General features: G+C 40.5%; 1 protein-coding gene across 1 annotated transcript in view; it reads left to right on the top strand.

The window, feature by feature from the left end:
- The first annotated feature begins 1,359 nt into the window (after nt 1–1,359).
- bin3 (bridging integrator 3) overlaps nt 1,360–20,628 on the top strand; it is a 39,632-nt gene continuing 20,363 nt past the window's right edge. The window contains exons 1-3 of the mRNA XM_034238337.1: nt 1,360–1,479; nt 10,940–10,988; nt 12,475–12,515. Of these exons, the coding sequence (XP_034094228.1) occupies nt 1,472–1,479; nt 10,940–10,988; nt 12,475–12,515 (98 nt within the window). The 5' untranslated portion in view covers nt 1,360–1,471. The remainder of the gene's footprint in view (nt 1,480–10,939; nt 10,989–12,474; nt 12,516–20,628) is intronic.

Raw genomic sequence — 20,628 nt, 5'->3', positions numbered from 1 at the left:
CAACTAAAAGTACAACATTATTGGCATCAAAATATACTACAGGTACACAAAGTAAAAGTACTAATTATCCAGTGTGGCCCATTTCAGATTTAAAAATAAAACGTTATTGTACAATAGTGTCAATGTTGCACTTCGTGAAGGAGAAGAACATTTTAATGACTTGATTAACTGCTGGGTAGCTTCTATAATAATACATAATGATGTATTAGTTGATTTATATTCTGTTTTATTAATATATCAAATCAAATCAAATCAAGTTTTATTCATATAGCACATTTATAAACGATTTTTGGTCGAGCCAAAGTGCTGTACATATAATAAAAATAGCCTACAGTAGAGACACTTTACAGCAAATACAACAGCACAGATTGTTCAGAATATCAGTATGAGAAAAACGACACCCTCTGTCCTTAGACCCTCACATCGTACAAGGAAAAACTTCCAGAGAAAACCCACAGTTTAAAGGGAAAATGGGAGAAACCTCAGGGAGAGCAACAGAGGAGGGATCCCTCTCCCAGGACGGACAGACGTGCAATAGATGCCGTGTGTAAATCGAAGAGATAATACATTTTACAGCATATAGACCGAATGTTAGGAAATGCATGTGTCTGTAATAAGAAGTTGAATCCACGAGGATGTCAGCTACAATCCTGTGGAAGCCATCAGGGAAGCAGCATGTATCTCCAAAGTAGTAAAGTAAAAGTATAAATTAGCATAACGTTAAAATACTCAAGTGAAGTACCTCAAAATTGTACTTCAGTACAGTACTTGAGTAAGTGTACTTTATTACATTCAGTGGTTTAAAGTAACTAAGTACATTAATTCACTCAAGTACTGTACTTAACTACAACTCAGAGGTAAATATTGTATATTTACTCAACTACATTTATGTAGTACCTTTAGTGACTTTGAGGATATGTATTAATGATAAAGAAAAATATAATCAACACTAAAATAAGACTAGTTACACCTGGATTAAATTCACATGCTGCCCAGCAGTAAATACAATAATACAAAATAGCCCCACCTTTACAAGCTTGATATACACATCAATACATCAATAATTATAATCAAACCATATGATATTATACAGAAATAGGCCGTTCTGTACTTAAAGTACTTTTAGTACCTATAATATAGTACTTTTAGTAGCCTGCTTTAACTACATTTAGATGCCAATACTTTTGTACTTTTACTTGGTTAACATTTTGAATACAGGACTTTTTCTTGTAACATAGTATTCCTACACTTTGGTATATATCTACGTTTACTCAAGTACAAGATCTGAGTACTTCTTCCACCTAATATGGTTAATATTTATTTTTCTGCCATAAAACTTCTTGAGAGGAAACAGAATCGGCTAAGCTCCGTACTTCCTGTTTAAAGCTCGACTGTTGACTGCTAGGAAGGGATGAGTAGCTCGGAAGATATTAAAACCACCCAATGAAACTGGAATAAAAGTTCACTCAAAATGAGCTGGTACGTATGTTGACTAAATCGTTATTTTAGCATATTAAATTAAAGTGTAAACTAGAAAGGATACATTAATAGTGTCTCGTATACCGGGCTCCGGCTACTTCCTGGTAGCAATACACAAACATTGATGTTACAGTAGAGCAGGAGTTAGCTTTAGCTTGTTAAACTCATGAATAAATCCTTTTAGAAAGACAATAAAACAGTTAAAATGGGAAAAGCAGCGTCTTTATCGTTAAACAGGTGCTAGCAAAGCAGTATTTGTTGTAAACAGTCAACCTAAACCGAAGTATGTTATGATAAAGTCGTATAACTAGCTTCGTTAGCTACAGTAACGTTGCTACTTTGTTGCTGAAACGTTAGCAAGCAGTTTAACCTAACGTTACCTAAACAGCATTATTAACGCTTCTTTCTGACTTTACAGCTGCTTGTTGACAGTTAAAACGAACAGGTTTGTAATTAGCATAACATGGAAACTCAATGTGAAGTTAGCAAAGAGTTAGGTCAACAGGGTCAACACTGAAGCCATTTAAAGGGAATTGGACATTACTGGTCAACTGGCTAGCTAACGTTAGCCTTTGGGGATGCAGTATATTCAGTAGCATTGAGATGTTGTGTTAACTTACTTTGGTTTTACTCTTCTCTAATGCTGAGTTGTTCCTAGTAGGTAGGTGGGTATCGTTAGGTCAGTGTATTGATACCCTTAATGTTTACAAGCATGGCTCTTGGCCACCTATGTTGACATGTTTACGTTGTGTCTTAGTATTTGGGGACGCTTTTCAACATTCACCTTAACTTTAGACTACCAATTCACAAGTCTGATGATACAGTATCTACTGCTGGCAAGTTATAGGTATGCTGTTAAATGTCAGGTTTAAAATCGACACAGGTGTTTGCCGATCTTGTCTTTTGTGTAGCTGACACAATCAGTTTTATTCTGTATTAGGCTCACAAACAATCATTTAGCAAATATTTTGTTGTCCATTTATAGTAATGTCTCTAATAAAAATGCTCAGACTTTGGAATCTGGCTTCCCAAGATGGATAATATGTTACTTTGTAGTTTTATGAGAGTGAAATTAATATATCTTTGCGAATAGGGACTTGATAATCAATGTCATTATGTAACCAGTTTGTTGTGATGGACAATTCACACCAATTGTTCCTTAAATGAGAGAATAATTGGCAGATTATTGAAAATAACCCAAATGCAAGGAATATGAAAATGTTGACCACGTCGTTCTTATTAAATAACGGTGACTGACCTGTACGTTTTTAGTCCTTGTAGTGCTTTGTCATTTTCTATGGAGCCAGATGAGTGTGGAGCTGAGTTCACTGAATGAAGAGAGGTGTTGTGAACAGTTGGTCTTATGACGTAGTCTGAACGGATGAGTTGTACACATACTAACTGAATCTGCATCTTGTCATCAGAGTTCTTCCATACAGCTGGTGATGTCCCTCAGAAAGTAAACAACGGCAAACAAGACTGTTATCAGATTTTAAGCCAAATGGCAACAAGAACAAAAGTATTCGTCCACAACAGAACATGCTTTGTGCATTTCTGATTCTCTTCTCAGACATGTTATGTGTATTCAAATAACATCTCTATGATATATAATTAGCTTTACATCATCACTATTTCCAGCAGGTTTTTGCTTATGTGAAAATGTTTACTCTGAGAATTTGGCTACCATTTTCTCCACGTAGTCTCTAATTATTTCTTTGTAATAATAGCTATAGTCTAAATATGTAGTTGTATGTACTCTATTTGTGTTTTGTTCTCAGTAAACATATCAACAATATGATATTATATTTTCTTTCATAGGCATTTGTGTTGTCTTGATATTTTGAACAACTTTCCTTGCCAAGTTTAGTTTTCTGTTACTGTGAACAGTTCCCCATGAGTTCAGCAAGATGTGTTGTCTGCTGTAAAGTCTGTGTCTAGGGATGTCCCGATCACCTTCTTTTGCTCCTGATCCGATTCCGATCATTTGATTTTGACAATCTGCCGATACCGATTTTTCCCGATCCGATCTTTATGCGATGCATTAAAGGCCCTGACACACCAGGCCGATTTCGTAAGTCGGAAGACGAAGCGTGTCCTGTCGCCCAAACTCAATTTGGTGTGTCCCGCACCGGCGGCCGTGACACGCCTTATTTGGACTGCCTGACCCGATGCATGGCCAATCCAACATGTTGAATCGGGGTCAGGCAGTTGGACCAAACAATGACTCTGATTGGCTGTTCAGCTAGCGAATCAGTGCATGAGAAGCGAAACGGAAGTGAGGGAAGTAAACAAACGATTTAAGAAGGCACACACAGACTGATATTCATTTTCATCTCATCGTGGCGATCTGGAATGACGCAAACGAAGACCTGCTCTTCCGCTTCTTGAGAGACTGTTGCTTGAGAATGTCTTCCACAAGTAACACTGCAATGGCTGATAGCTCCAGCGCCGCACGAAACATGTTTTAGATGGACGAGAGGGAAAAGGGAACGCACATGCTATTTGTTGTTGTTTATATCACGCAGTCTGTTCTTCTCTGTCTTCCGGTTGTTGCCTATTTTGAATGACGAATACACACTATCGCCGCCTGCTGGTAAGGAGAGTTATTGCCACTCACGCACTGAAGTCTTTGCGGTGTGTTCCCGTGCGACACATGGCCAAGACACAGGAGAACACGGTGACGCAACAGCCGGCGTCGGCGAGTCCTCTGGTGACTGCTTGGTGTGTCAGGGCCTTAAGAGAAAAAAAGGTAACAGATAACGGCTGGTCATCCAACGCGATTAATTCAGCTATCTTGGCTGTTATTTTTTTGGCCTTTTCACTGTTCTGGGGCAGTTTCTCTTTCCTTTTTAAAAGTGTCGGTTGTTTCAGTGCCGTTACCTGAGTGGCCGCTGTGTACTCGTCGTGTTGTTGTTGGTGTTTGTTTCTCAGGTCAGGGCTCGACATTATAAATGGCCCGCTGGCCCGGAAGCACTATTTAGACACCCGGGCCAGCATAACGTACTTTCCACTTGCCCGCTCGGGCCACTAAAAATATTGCTTTAAAATAAAAAATGGTCCTGTGGTATTGGTATTTTGACTAGCAATTTAGTTAAATTGTTTCATTTATTAACGCTACAACATAGCGTTTTGTGAGTCGGTTGTCATTGTTGGGTGAAAAGCAAACCTAACCATTCGCCAAAATGTTTTTAATACCAGCGGTAACCGGCCAAGCGCCGGGCAAAAAACAATCTTCAAATAAAAGAAAGTCACCGGAGGAGTTAAAGGAGAGTGACAGGGAGCATGAGAAGAAGAGGGAGAGAAAGTTTCAGCTTGATCGATGGAGTTGGCTTCTAGTGGTGCAGTGACGCGTCCTAAAACCCTTTTAGAATCTATCGATTAGATTTATGATTCGACAATTATAAAAGTAGGGTAGACATGTGGAGATTATCCGGCTGAACAAAACGTGCATTTATCAAACAGGTTTGTTTTCCACAGACCTTATTTCCAGCTATTTTCCAAAACCCTGTGGAGAAATCCCATTGCTTTTTGTCGAGGGAACCAGCAGCTTACTTCCTGGTTTTAGGACGCGTCACTGGCTGCACCTCTTAATATGATGCCAATATAAACAAGGTCTTCTGTCGGCTCTGTACATCAATGCCGACCTATGCTGACAAGTAAGTGAAGAGTAGAAAATATAAAGGTATTGGCTATAGGGAAATGTCCCAGCAGTTTAATGAAGGATCTAATCTAATCTAATCTATAGCCATTACATTTCTAACTCCTGATGACAGAAAGGCAGAAAGTGCATTATACAAATAATAATACTCATAATAATAGCAGACATTTTTTAACAATGACCACAATATCATTACTTTAATAAACCAAATATGAACAATTGAGGAAAATGAGGAAGAACTGATTGTTCAAATGTTGTAGTAATGTAGTTAGTGCATGAATTACTATTGCAACAAATGTGTTAATTTTCTTCATTATAAGTCGATTTGTTTTGGACGAATGCTCCGGGCCAGTGGTTACAATGGTGGGGCCAGTGATAATACAATTCCACCGACCCGGAGGGTTAATGTCTACCCCTGCAGGTGGCGTATTAGATTGGTTGTGTTGAACGTAGCTCTGTTCTTTCCACCACGCGGAACCTCCTTCTTGCAAACATTGCATCTGGCTGTTACACTGCCTTCGCTCTTTCAATTTTATAATACTTCCAAACTCCTGACATTTTCTCTGTCCCGAGTCACCAGCTGAACATAGCCTCTCGTTAGCTTACTGCTACTATTAGACACTGCGCCCACTCTGTTGCGAGATTTGAGAGACTTAAGCAACCAGGTCTATGAAAACAAGCCCAAAAGAGGCAACACATACATGATGTTGTGTCATTTTAAACCAAAACTAAGTCCTCAGGATGACTTTAAGACGTGAACATGGTCATTTTTGTTTTGTAACATTAAATAAAATAATAAAAATATTTTATAAAAAAGAAAATCCCACGTGATCGGATCGGGACATCTCTATCTGTGTCCATCACTCGGTTTACTGAAGGTTTCACATATGGGTCTGTTGTACTTTCTTTCAGTGCCCTGTTTGTACGGTTACAACGGCTTGCTTAGGTTCTGAGGCTAAACACGTTGGGAAATTGCAGTTACAAAATGAATTACATTTTGTCCTGACATTTAAAAATGTTCAAGGTTCTTTATTGTCAAACTAACATAGCTACAGAGTAATTATGTCGTTGAAAATCTTAGGTCACAGGCTTCTCCAACAATGCAACACAATAATACAGATAAGCAGACAATATTAAAACAATATTAAAATATACTATATATAATAATATAGTTTTTAAAAAAAGTGGAATAGTGCAATACGAGTATATACAAGTTATTGGAATGATATATTAGATAAATAATTACTAAGTAGCAGATGAATGTTATGGATGTTGTTACAACAGTCTTATTGCCTGTGGGATGAAACTGTCTCTGAATCTGGTTAAGTTAAGACTTCTAGGAAGTTTTCTACCCACAATAGTAATAGTTGAATCCATCTTGTTTTTTTTGACTGTTTTGAATTTCATTATGTCATTCAGGATTTAGCTATAACTAGAATCACTTTTAACAAAAATGTCTAAATGTGTCATACCTGTCTTCACTTGTGTGCTGCTTTTTTAGGAGTTCAAAAGATGTTTGAACAGATGCAGTGCTTGTTTCTCACAATGCATGACTGCAGTTCGATAGGAAATGCATAGAAACGAATATGTATTACAACAAACTCTTTCGTTACAACTGTGATGTATATACATGAACTCCCTTTCGAATAAATGACCCATGCTTAGCGTCACTTTAAGGGAAGAAAGTAATCGAGGAAGCAAGATGGCGTCACGCAGTTCAGTCAGACAGTCAATGGCTGGCAAGCAAAGCTTTTACCAGCACGCACCGCCAAACACAAGGTCAAGAGTGGGGTGCTCGACCAGTGAAAAGAGTCCTTTATGGGCTCTGCTGACTGATGCATTCCAGTAGGGCCTGCACACTTGCCTCTATGACGTTAGAGGTTTGACTTTGGGGTCATCATCTGAACAATTCGACTTCCCAACATCTTGAACTAGCCCTCTGTGCTCCGTGGAATAAACCAAGGTCTGATGATGCACTATTCCTCTAATGGCGCACACATTTGCAGTATTAGTGAAAAGCCATTGGTTCTTCCAGTCGGTGCATAATGTGTCCTGGATAGAGAAGACTGTCGTGTCTTTGTTCTTGCCTACGTGCTAACACAGTGCTAGTGACGTGTAGCCGATTACATCAAAGATCAGATAGAGCTGTAATTACAAGTTGACTATGTTGCTGATGAGGGCATACAGTATGTAACAGATCACCTTTTTAATGCATGTTGGACTGAAAATGGGCTGTTTTTAGCAATAACCTCACTGGTGCTCCAAATTCCCATACCCTTAAACTATAGCTCGAGTTTTTTCATATTTAGTGAGGAAATGTTTACTCATAGTGTGAATCTTTGGATTGAAGTGCTTATCCATGTACAAACACTATATTTGATAACATTATTTGTATTCTATTTAGGGCTGCTCGATTATGGCAAAAATCATAATCTCGATTATTTGGGTCAATAATTGTAATTGCGATTATTAAATGCGATTATTCATTGACTTTGAAAACATCCAATGTGAACAGTATGTTGTTAACAGTTGATTACCCTGAAGTTCTGAACTGTAAATATAACTCGACTGAAAAACCAAAAAAAATTTTTTTATTATTATTACAAAAAAAAAAAAAAGTAATAATAAAAAAAAGAATCGTTTTATTTCGATTACGTTGTTTTCATAATCGTTGCAAGCCATAATCGTAATCGCGATTAAACGATTAATTGAGCAGTCCTAATTCTATTTTATTTTTTTAATTATTTGTATCAGATTTTCCAAGGTATTTAGCATGACAGTCTGTCCACGGCGGCCATCACTAGCCTTATATTAGTTTGCAGACATGTTGGTTGTTTTGAGTAAGTGAAACGCATACTTTCACTGTCACCAGTTGTCTTGCGGTCGGTTCTCTGCCATGTCGGATGCTTGTTCTGGGTTCACAGGACCAGACTCACCAGTGTTTCTAAATGCGACAGCCCCTACAGAAATATGGCTGTGTGAAAAACATTAGAAATGATTCTCACAGTGACTACCATCCTCCTTCTCTCTCATTCTCTCCCTCTGGTTGCCTGCTACATTTTCCCTCTCCCTCCCCAAAGCACACTTCACTCTGTGTGTTTGCCAGTTCTCATGAGCAGTTTGAAGAGAGTGACCACTTTCCTTTGGCTCTTGGTAGGAGTGCATATACTCTAAATCTGTAACATTAAGTACTCTCTAAAGTTTTTTCTTTAGAAAATCTACCCCTATACAGTTACATTTAAACGTCTTCTCTTAATGTCACCAAACAACACCAAGTCCCGTCATGGTCAACTCCGCTAGAACGTGGCAAAAGAGAACATTGGAAGCTAACATTTAAATCTATATTTCATGGCCTATGATGGATGCTTGGAACACTGTAATGTTTATACTAAACCTTTTCCTTGGGTTTTCCGCTGTGGATTTCATGATTTTCTCCCCCCCCGACACACCCACCAAATGGGAGCAAACATCAAGCTGTTGCCAAACGTTGTGCAATGTTAAAGAACCAACCAGAAAAACACAAACTAATACAAAATTGCGAAATCACATTGAAAGCACCACTAGTGCTCTCCGTATCAACGAAGCCGCAATATATTTGACTACATTTGATGTAGTCAAAGAAAACCAAGCTCCGAACCTGGGGGGATAGAGCCTTCTCCATCGCTGCCCCCACCCTCTGGAACTCCCTCCCACAACACATCAGAGACTGCACTGACCCCCCCACTTTCAAAACACTGACCAAAACACACCTCTTCAGACTGGCTTTTAATCTGTGAATTATGCTGTATTGCTGTTTTTAATAACTTTTAATGTTATTTTATCTTGTTTTAATAACTTTTAAATTCTATTTTATCATGTTTTATCACCACTGTAAAGCGTCTTTGAGCACCTGAAAAAGCGCTTTGAAATGCAATGTATTATTATTATTATTATTATTATGTGTTTTAGTGAACACTTTTCGGCAGGTTTCATATTTCGTTCCCTGAAATGACAGGTAGACTTGTTATTATATTTAAAATGGGCATGCTCTACTATTGTTTTTATTCAGGAAGTCTCATTGAGAGCAAAATCTCTTCTACAAAATTGAACTTAGAGAAATTACATATACATAATAATACAATTCAATCGCACAAAGCATAATCAAACACACTCGTTAAAACAATCACATATATTAGTAGCATGGAGACTTTTAATGTCCCTGAGAGAATAAGTGTCTTCAGTTTGTTTTGCAGTTTGTTCCAGTAGCGAGATGCACAGAAATTAATATAAATTAGTATAACACATATTTATTTATATATATACACAAGTCTTTTTTGTAGCTGTGTGTAGTGTTACCTTCTGCCAGAATAACTGATCCATCATATACACTGACACAGGTAAAGGAAATGCAAATCATGAGGGTCTATCTGCCACAGAAACGCAGCATTAGGAAGAGGAACAGCGGTCACAAAGTAGGTGGTCAACAAGTCTCAGTGATGTGAACTAGTGAAAACAGATCTAGCAAGATTCATCGTAGCCTTGGGAGAGCCCTGATTCATCTCCAGGCTAGGTTTACATTGAGTTAATTGTGCTTTTGTTGTATTTTGGAAAAGGAATGACTATTCTTTGTGCTTACGAACGTGCTGCACTTACTGTGACGTTATATGACACTATCAGGTAATCAGAGAAAGGTGAGGCACATAACATGTTTGTGACTGAGTCATTTCTGCGGTTATTTTCCATGTTGGCTAACCCAAATGACGACACAGTGGGTGAAACTTCGACCGATGCCAAATATTTGCTGGCATCGGTAATCTGCACAGATTCGAATGTGTTAAGGATTCATTCAAAACTTCAATTAAGATAAGATCGTTGAACAGTTGGTTCCTGATACAACCTAAAGCACAGCAAATCCAATACAAACGGTTCATACCTGTGCCACGAGTGAAACCTGTGTTTTCTTACCAGACTAATCCGCTGTTATTTGACCATGTTGAGTTTTGTGATTGAGCTGTCATCAAAAGGATCTTCCCCGCACACGAGTAGCATTCCCTGGTTGCACAACGAGGCCCTACATCACACCCTCTCTTTTCCATCTCATTAGTCTACACACCTTTCTTTTGACGCAGCTGCTGCCTCACCCAGCCTGTCAGCGGCAACTGTCCATCATATAGCTTAGATTTCAGGCTATTAGTGCCACATCAAGGCCAACCTAGAGCCAGGCACATTGGAAAGGCAGTCTGATGCTCGGCAACAACTTATTAAGGCAACCGCAAGGTTTTGAAATGGGGATAAAAGATTGTGTTTTAACTAAGAGGGAACGTGGTTTTTCTTTCATTTACCAAAACTAGGATGTCAGTGTGTTTGTGTTTCAGAAGTGAAGAAAAGTTTGTATTTCATTCTCAGAATCAGGAGCAACTCTTGCAGTTACAGTTAATCCCATAACATGTTGATTTGTAGCATTGTTAGTTTTCTTTTGAAAGCAAGTTATCGCCCCGGCTGTTCCCTTTTGAGTCCAAAGTGATTAGGCTGTCTAGGCTTACCATTGTTTCTAATATGCAATATAGCTTGAGCATCAGTGTTCGATTGCAAGCCAGGGTCATGCAGTGAAGCCACACTGAGAAAAGAGGACAACCACTTCGGCCAGATGTGCTAAGTGATGACATGTAGTTCTCACACTGTCCAGAGAAATAGGAATGAATGACTTCAGATTGTTGGTGTCAGGAATCTGAAAGAGATACTTGTTCACCTCTAGACCTGGACCAGCTCCTAGTCACCTATCATTCTGTTGCTTATAACTGTCCATTTTGTGTGTGGTTTCAGGATTCCCTTTAAGATCGGACAACCGAAGAAGCAGATTGTCTCTAAAACGGTAAGTCACACGCTGGAATAAATGTAGACTCAATTCACTCATCAATCCTAAACTGATCAATACAATGTGCTTGAAGGCCGTTTGAGTGAAGGGCTAGCTGTTAAGCTTCACAAACAGTATATTTATGATGAATAGTGGCCTCAAATAATGTAATCAGAGAAAGAGACACACTTCAAATAGTGGTGTCTGAGTATAGGTGGTTACCTTGAAGTGACAGTGAGTGGGTGATCTCCTTGCTTGGGAAAAACCACTTCCACCGTAATGGGTATGTGGCCCCAGCAGTCTCTGCCGGACTGGGTTTCCAGCTTCCTGTGCCATCCAAGGCAAAACCCAGGGAGTGGGCAGCCCAGCTAAATGATCCACTGGTGACAAAGTGTCAACTGCCCTCCTCGTTGTTTTGACCACTGTGTTTACATGGAGGAGCCCACAGAACCACAAGACAGGATGCTGCCTATGTAACCTGCCTGACATGTTTTAGGGACATGGTTGGACTAGCTGTCTCAGCCCTTAATGACCCTGGGAACGTGATGCATTCAAGTATTTTTGCTTGCATTTCAACCCATTGAACCCGCTAGACCTATACAGGGTGTCCGCGGGGTCTTAAAAAGTATTAAACGGCATTTTCCAAGGTATTACATTTTATAGCTTGTTTCCAATAAGTATATAAATTGTCCAAAGAGGTTGTATTCTACAGTCTGCCTGAGTGTAATCATTGCGTAGGTGTGTAGTGTGATTCTATGAAGTTTATTTATGGCATCCCGTTGGATCTGACGTCATCTGAACAGGACATCGCACGCTCACTGCTTGATAGCGCGCGAAGCTCCGTTTACGCCGGTTGTTAAACATCGTTTTGGGGAAATGCAAGTTTGCGTCCAAATGGTTGGAAGATAAGGAGGAAGGACAATCAATACTGTATATAGTAAATGTGAGGTGAAGTGTGTCGCCAATGTAACCGGTTAGAACTCCAAGTGGCGATGAGGTCTTAAAATGTATGGAAAGGGTCTTAAAAAAGGTCTTAAAAAAGGTCTTAAAAGGTGTTACATCTGACTTCAGGATTCCTGCATATACCCTTTATAGTTCACTAGCTTTTCTCTGAGAAAATAATGTCCCAGTCCGAAAAAAGTGCATGTCCCAGGAACTATTGGTGTAAATTGGTGAACTATTGAGCCATCGTTGAGTAGTGGCACACGCCTTGAGACTCCAACAACAATATCATTAATTCAGATTACAACAGAGTTGTCGGTTTTTTTATTGTTATCGGTCTTATTAATACAAACGTCTTTCTTCTTAAGATGATGCAAACATGTAAACAGGAATTTTCTTCACAACTTTGTTCTTGAATTTGTGTTTGGGACATGTCGTTTTTCAGACATCATTCAAATATCATGTGTTCATACCATAGACTGTATAAACGCTCATACCTTGTAATAGTTCCCGGAAGCATTTAAAAATCTAAGAATTTGACGTGAAATATTTTCTTTTTTAGGTTGAAAGAGACTTCGAGCGAGAATATGAGAAACTCCAAAAGTAAGTCTGCATTTTGACAATGCTCTTTTCTATAAAATAGCCTATATATACTTTGTATCTGTCATTGTGTAATCCTTAGTCACAGAAAGGTGAAGTAAGAAATATATATCAGACTTACTGTAGAAAAAAACGAGATGTTGGAAACCTAAAACATTGGGAGATCTTTTCCGAAATGTATTTTAACCAAATGTTAAGTATTTACTGTGTTTTTACAAAACATGTCATAATTTGAACTGTGAAAAGAAGTGTCTGAAATGAGAAAGTATTTCATTAACATGTGGATGACACACTAGAGGCAAACCAAAAATCACACTCCTGTTATTTAACCAGTTTTTCTTGAAATTGTGTGACATATCAGTGTTTCTATAAAACAAGGAAGAATCGGAGGGTCCTGACATCTCGGTACATGGGGGGGCCTTTTCTTACTGCAAAGCTGAGTTATAGAAACTCCCCCGAGGGGCCCGGCAGAATGAGTGGGAGCACCATTTCCCCTCTCAGGTTTTGTTGAGTAGGAAGGGCCCATTATCAGGAAGGTGTGGTGCCCAATAGACCTTATGGATAGTCAGAGCAGCAGGCATGTACAGACTTTTAGGTTCCCTGCCCTAGAGATACATATCAACACAGTGTGGGGCATCTGTGGCCTAAACACATGAGGTAGGCTTCACCATTACTCCTGTCTGACTGACTGAGACAAATATGTTGGTGTTACTTGACGTGTGACATCAATGGATTCATGTTATTGAATCTGTAATAACTAGAACTGCAATATGCACATGTTTAACTTAAAGGTCCCCTATTATACTGTTTTTCATCAATATATTATAGGTCTCAGATATATACAAAACATGTCTCTGAAGTGTTTGGCCTCGAAACACCAAACAGATCATACATTTTAGCATCCCATAATAATAAAATAAATGGTGATTGGCTAATGGTAACCAAACCAAAAAAACCTTATGACATCACAAAGTGGCCAAAATCTGATCAGCTCATTTTCAGACAGGTTTTTATAGAAATGGATCAGGACAAAAAGAGAGAGAATCTTTGTTCCTGAAACTTTCAGAGTCTCTTTCCACAGAGGGGACACTGCATGATGTAGAAGAGACATGAAGAAGAGGGGGACACATGTTGATGTAGAAGAGACATGAAGAAGAGGGGACACATGTTGGGTGTAGAAGAGACATGAAGAAGAGGGGACACATGTTGGTGTAGAAGAGACATGAAGAAGAGGGGACACATGTTGATGGAGAAGAGACATGAAGAAGAGTGGACACATGTTGATGTAGAAGAGACATGGAGAAGAGGGGACACATGTTGGTGTAGAAGAGACATGAAGAAGAGGGGACACATGTTGGTGTAGAAGAGACATGAAGAAGAGGGGACACATGTTGGTGTAGAAGAGACATGAAGAAGAGGGGACACATGTTGGTGTAGAAGAGACATGAAGAAGAGGGGACACACGTTGATGTAGAAGAGGACATGAAGAAGAGGGGGGACACATGTTGGTGTAGAAGAGACATGAAGAAGAGTGGACACATGTTGGTGTAGAAGAGACATGAAGAAGAGGGGACACATGTTGGTGTAGAAGAGACATGAAGAAGAGGGGACACATGTTGGTGTAGAAGAGACATGAGAAGAGGGGACACATGTTGATGTAGAAGAGACATGAAGAAGAGGGGACACACGTTGATGTAGAAGAGACATGAAGAAGAGGGGACACGTGTTGATGTAGAAGAGACATGGAGAAGAGGGGACACGTGTTGATGTAGAAGAGACATGAACAAGAGGGGACACATGTTGATGTAGAAGAGACATGAAGAAGAGGGGAACACAGGGTGATGTAGAAGAGACATGAAGAAGAGGGGACACACTGTTGATGTAGAAGAGACATGAAGAAGAGGGGACACATTGTTGATGTAGAAGAGACATGAAGAAGAGGGGACACATGTTGATGTAGAAGAGACATGAAGAAGAGGGGACACACGTTGATGTAGAAGAGACATGGAGAAGAGGGGACACACGTTGATGTAGAAGAGACATGAAGAAGAGGGGACACACGTTGATGTAGAAGAGACATGGAGAAGAGGGGACACATGTTGATGTAGAAGAGACATGAAGAAGAGGGGACACATGTTGATGTAGAAGAGACATGAAGAAGAGGGGACACACGTTGATGTAGAAGAGACATGAAGAAGAGGGGACACATGTTGATGTAGAAGAGACGTGAAGAAGAGGGGACACATGCTGATGTAGAAGAGCGACATGAAGAAGAGGTGACCACATGTTGATGTAGAAGAGACATGAAGAAGAGGGGACACATGTTGATGTAGAAGAGACATGAACAAGAGGGGACACATGTTGATGTAGAAGAGACATGAAGAATAAGGGACACATGTTGATGTAGAAGAGACATGAAGAAGAGGGGACACACTGTTGATGTAGAAGAGACATGAAGAAGAGGGGACACATGTTGATGTAGAAGAGACATGACCAAGAGGGGACACATGTTGATGTAGAAAGAGACATGAAGAAGAGTGGACACATGTTGGTGTAGAAGAGACATGAAGAAGAGGGGACAACATGTGGTGTAGAAGAGACATGAAGAAGAGTGGACACATGTGGTGTAGAAGAGACATGAAGAAGAGTGGACACATGTTGGTGTAGAAGAGACATGAAGAGAGGGGACACATGTTGAGGTGTAGAAGAGACATGAAGAAGAGGGGACACTGTTGATGTAGAAGAGACATGAAGAAGAGGGACACATGTTGATGTAGAAGAGACATGAAGAAGAGGGGACACATGTTGATGTAGAAGAGACATGAAGAAGAGGGGACACACGTTGATGTAGAAGAGACATGAAGAAGAGGGGACACAGTTGATGTAGAAGAGACATGAAGAAGAGGGGACACACGTTGACGTAGAAGAGACATGAGAAGAGGGGACACATGTTGATGTAGAAGAGACATGAAGAAGAGGGGACACACGTTGATGTAGAAGAGACATGAGAAGAGGGGACACATGTTGATGTAGAAGAGACATGAAGAAGAGGGACACACGTTGATGTAGAAGAGACATGAAGAAGAGGGGACACACGTTGATGTAGAAGAGACATGAAGAAGAGGGGACACTGTTGATGTAGAAGAGACATGAAGAAGAGGGGACACATGCTGATGTAGAAGAGACATGAAGAAGAGGGGACACATTTGATGTAGAAGAGACATGAAGAAGAGGGGACACATGTTGATGTAGAAGAGACATGAAGAAGAGGTGGACACATGTTGATAGTAGAAGAGACATGAAGAAGAGGGGACACATGTTGATGTAGAAGAGACATTAAGAAGAGGGACCACAGGTGGGATGTAGAAGTAGACATGAAGAAGAGGGACACATGTTGGTGTAGAAGAGACATGAAGAGAGGGGACACATGTTGGTGTAGAAGAGACATGAAGAAGGAGGGGACACATGTTGATGTAGAAGAGACATGAAGAAGAGGTGGACACATGTTGAATGTAGAAGAGACATGGAAGAAGAGGGGACACTGTTGGTGTAGAAGAGACATGAAGAAGAGGGGCACAACCATGTTGGGTGGTAGAGAGAGCATGAAGAAGAGGGGACACATGTTTGTGTAGAAGAGACATGAAGAAGAAAAAAAATGGGACAACATGTTGGGATGTAGAAGAGACATGAAGAAGAGGGGACCACACGTTGATGTAGAAAGAGACATGACAGAAGAGGGGAGCACAGTGTTGGATGTAAGAAGAGACATGGAAGAAGTGAGTGGACACGTGTTGGATGTAGAAAGAGACATGAGCAAGGAGGGGACACATGTTGGGATGTAGACAGAAGAACATGAAAGAAGAGGGGACACATGGTGGATGTAGAAGAGACATGAAGAAGAGGGGACACATGTTGATGTAGAAGAGACATGAAAGAAGAGGGGACACATGTTGATGTAGAAGAGACATGAAGAAGAGGGGGACACACGGTTGATGTAGAAAGAGAACATGAAGAAGAGGGGACACAGGGGTTGCTGTAGAAGAAGACATGGAAGAAGAGGGGACACCGTGTTGATGTAGAGAATGACATGGAGACACGAGGGGGACACACTGTTGATGGTACGAAGAGACATGAAGAAGAGGGGAATCACATGGTGAGGTAGAAGAGACATGGAAGAGAGGGGACACATGTTGATGTAGAAGAGACATGAAGAAGAGGGGACACATGTTGATGTAGAAGAGACATGAAGAAGAGGGGACACCACGGTGATGTAGAAGAGACATGGAGAAGAGGGGGACACATGTTGATGTAGAAGAGACATGAAGAAGAGGGGACACATGTTGATGTAGAAGAGACATGAAGAAGAGGGGACACACGTTGATGTAGAAGAGACATGAAGAAGAGGGGACACATGTTGATGTAGAAGAGACGTGAGGAAGAGGGGACACAATGCTGATGTAGAAGAGGACATGAAGAAGAGGGGACACATGTTGATGTAGGAAGAGACATGAAGAAAGAGGGGACACATGTTGATGTAGAAGAGACATGAACAAGAGGGGACACATGTTGATGTAGAAGAGACATGAAGAATAAGGGACACATGTTGATGTAGAAGAGACATGAAGAAGAGGGGACACATGTTGATGTAGAAGAGACATGAAGAAGAGGGGACACATGTTGATGTAGAAGAGACATGAACAAGAGGGGACACATGTTGATGTAGAAGAGACATGAAGAAGAGTGGACACATGTTGGTGTAGAAGAGACATGAAGAAGAGGGGACACATGTTGGTGTAGAAGAGACATGAAGAAGAGTGGACACATGTTGGTGTAGAAGAGACATGAAGAAGAGTGGACACATGTTGGTGTAGAAGAGACATGAAGAAGAGGGACACATGTTGGTGTAGAAGAGACATGAAGAAGAGGGGACACATGTTGGTGTAGAAGAGACATGAAGAAGAGGGGACACATGTTGATGTAGAAGAGACATGAAGAAGAGGGGACACATGTTGATGTAGAAGAGACATGAAGAAGAGGGGACACACGTTGATGTAGAAGAGACATGAAGAAGAGGGGACACACGTTGATGTAGAAGAGACATGAAGAAGAGGGGACACACGTTGATGTAGAAGAGACATGAAGAAGAGGGGACACATGTTGATGTAGAAGAGACATGAAGAAGAGGGGACACACGTTGATGAAGAAGAGACATGAAGAAGAGGGGACACATGTTGATGTAGAAGAGACATGAAGAAGAGGGGACACATGTTGATGTAGAAGAGACATGAAGAAGAGGGGACACATGTTGATGTAGAAGAGACATGAATAAGAGGGGACACACGTTGATGTAGAAGAGACATGAAGAAGAGGGGACACACGTTGATGTAGAAGAGACATAGAAGAGGGGGACACATGTTGATGTAGAAGAGACATGAAGAAGAGGGGACACATGTTGATGTAAGAAGAGACATGAAGAAGAGGGGACACATGTTGATGTTAGAAGAGACATGAGAGAGGGGACACATGTTGATGTAGAAGAGACATGAACAAGAGGGGACACATGTGGATGTAGAAGAGACATGAGAAGAGGGGACACATGTTTGATGTAGAAGAGACATGGAGACAGAGGGGACACATGTTGATGTAGAAGAGAACATGGAAGAAGAGGGGACACATGTTGATGTAGAAGAGACATGAAGAAGAGGGGGACACATGTTTGATGTAGAAAGAGACATGGAACAAGAGTGGGACACATGTTGATGTAGAAGAGACATGAAGAAGAAGGGACACATTTGATGTAGAAGAGACATGAAGAAGAGGGGACACATGTTGAGGTAGAAGAGACATGAAGAAGAGGGGACACATGTTGATGTAGAAGAGAGACATGAACAAGAGGGGACACATGTTTGAGGTAGAAGAGACATGAAGAAGAGTGGACACACGTTGATGTAGAGAGAGACATGAAGAAGAGGGGACACACGTTGATGTAGAAGAGACATGAGAAGAGGGGACACATGTTGATGTAGAAGAGACATGGAGAAGAGGGGACACATGTTGATGTAGAAGAGACATGGAGAAGAGGGGACACATGTTGATGTAGAAGAGACATGAAGAAGAGGGGACACGTGTTGATGTAGAAGAGACATGAAGAAGAGGGGACACATGTTGATGTAGAAGAGACATGGAGAAGAGGGGACACATGTTGATGTAGAAGAGACATGAAGAAGAGGGGACACGTGTTGATGTAGAAGAGACATGGAGAAGAGGGGACACATGTTGATGTAGAAGAGACATGAAGAAGAGGGGACACATGTTGATGTAGAAGAGACCATGGAGAAGAGGGGGACACATGTTGATGTAGAAGAGACATGAAGAAGAGGGGACACGTGTTGATGTAGAAGAGACATGAAGAAGAGGGGACACATGTTGATGTAGAAGAGACATGAAGAAGAGAGGACACATGTTGATGTAGAAGAGGACATGAAGAAGAGGGGACACATGTTGATGTAGAAGAGACATGGAGAAGAGGGGACACATGTTGATGTAGAAGAGACATGGAGAAGAGGGGGACAACATGTTGATGTAGAAGAGACATGAAGAAGAGAGGACACATGTTGATGTAGAAGAGACATGAAGAAGAGGGGACACATGTTGATGTAGAAGAGACATGAAGAAGAGGGGACACATGTTGATGAGACATGAACAAGTGGATTTTGCATAATAGGTGACCTTTAATATATAAGCCCCGATTTATACAGGGTTTTTTGAGGCCTTAATTAATGTGTAAACATCAGATACAAATATTAGTTTTAGTTTTTTTTAACCTAAGTGCATATCATTCATAAACATCAAGTATCTGATTTTATATTTTGTAAAATGTGAACTAGACACTAAATAAATGTGCTCTTTATGGGAAAAATAGCTTTAATATAAAGAATTTCCTTATATATCATATACACCAATTACATATGTGCAATTAGTACACATCCCCCAATCTGTTATCCCTGTGTTTCCCTCTCGCTCTAAGCTGGACACGCACACACAACACAAACATGCAATCAATCCTCACTTCTCTTAGCAGCTCTGAATGCTAATTGGCTTAACAGCATTGTCCGACCTGGTTCTTGTGTGAATGGCAGTGATCAGGTGTTTACCCAAATGAAATGGTGTTGAATGGTCAAACCGGGCTGATTGCCTGATCATCTTCCAGTGTCGTTGCACTCGGTGTGTGATGTCCTATAATAAAATGCAGTAGTGTGATTTTCATATAATTGTGGCTACACAGGCCGAACATTGGGGCGCTGGAGCAAAGAGCAGCAGCTGCTCTAGCAGGCCGCTCCATTAGCACCTTTTGGAAAGAGACTCCAGGCTCACCTGGCACTCAGCCAGCACGGCTCTCTCACTGTCAGCGCTGACAGTCGGGAAGATGCAACAGTATTGTGCAACACATTTGAAAGTAGGAGGTACTATCTGGAACACGGGTTTCTCCTGCACAAACAAGCTCTGCAAAAACACATCTTGAGTGTACAGGCATTGGACTCAGAGCACGTTTGTTTACATAGTGAGACACTTTCACCCACTATCCTGCAACCCATGACTGGCAGGGTTTTACTGTTATACTGTTATTTTCCTCATTCCATATTTATCTCTTTTCATTACTCTCGAGTGTTAACTGTGTCAGCCAATTTAAAAGACTATTTTAGTTTTATTTTGTTTTGCATGATGCCCTCCTTTGGCTCCACTGTCGTTCAAAGCAAAGTATGATGTCTTGACTGATTATATCTCCATCACAAAGCAATGAATGATAAAAAACACATATCAGTATTTCCAGATGTTCTTAACAATGTCACCGTTGTTATATGACAAAATAGTGCCACCTCGGTAAACTAAATGACATCTAGATGAAAAAGAAAAACCAGAGAAACGGCTGTTATGTCTGTCTTATCATAGGGGAACCTGAACTCTTCACAGGGCATTCATTGTCCAGGACTACGTAGAAATGTATATGTATGTATTTACTGGGCAATCTTGTAAAACAGGAATAAGATTTCTAATAATGAAACACTGACTCAACCCTGCATAAAGTATTGCTAATAACATTGACTATAAAGTGTGT

The sequence above is a fragment of the Gymnodraco acuticeps genome, unplaced genomic scaffold, assembly GCF_902827175.1.
Source record: "Gymnodraco acuticeps unplaced genomic scaffold, fGymAcu1.1, whole genome shotgun sequence".
In the NCBI taxonomy this organism is placed as follows: domain Eukaryota; kingdom Metazoa; phylum Chordata; class Actinopteri; order Perciformes; family Bathydraconidae; genus Gymnodraco; species Gymnodraco acuticeps.
Note: the sequence above shows the minus strand (reverse complement) of the source record. Positions and strands in the feature narration are given on the sequence as shown.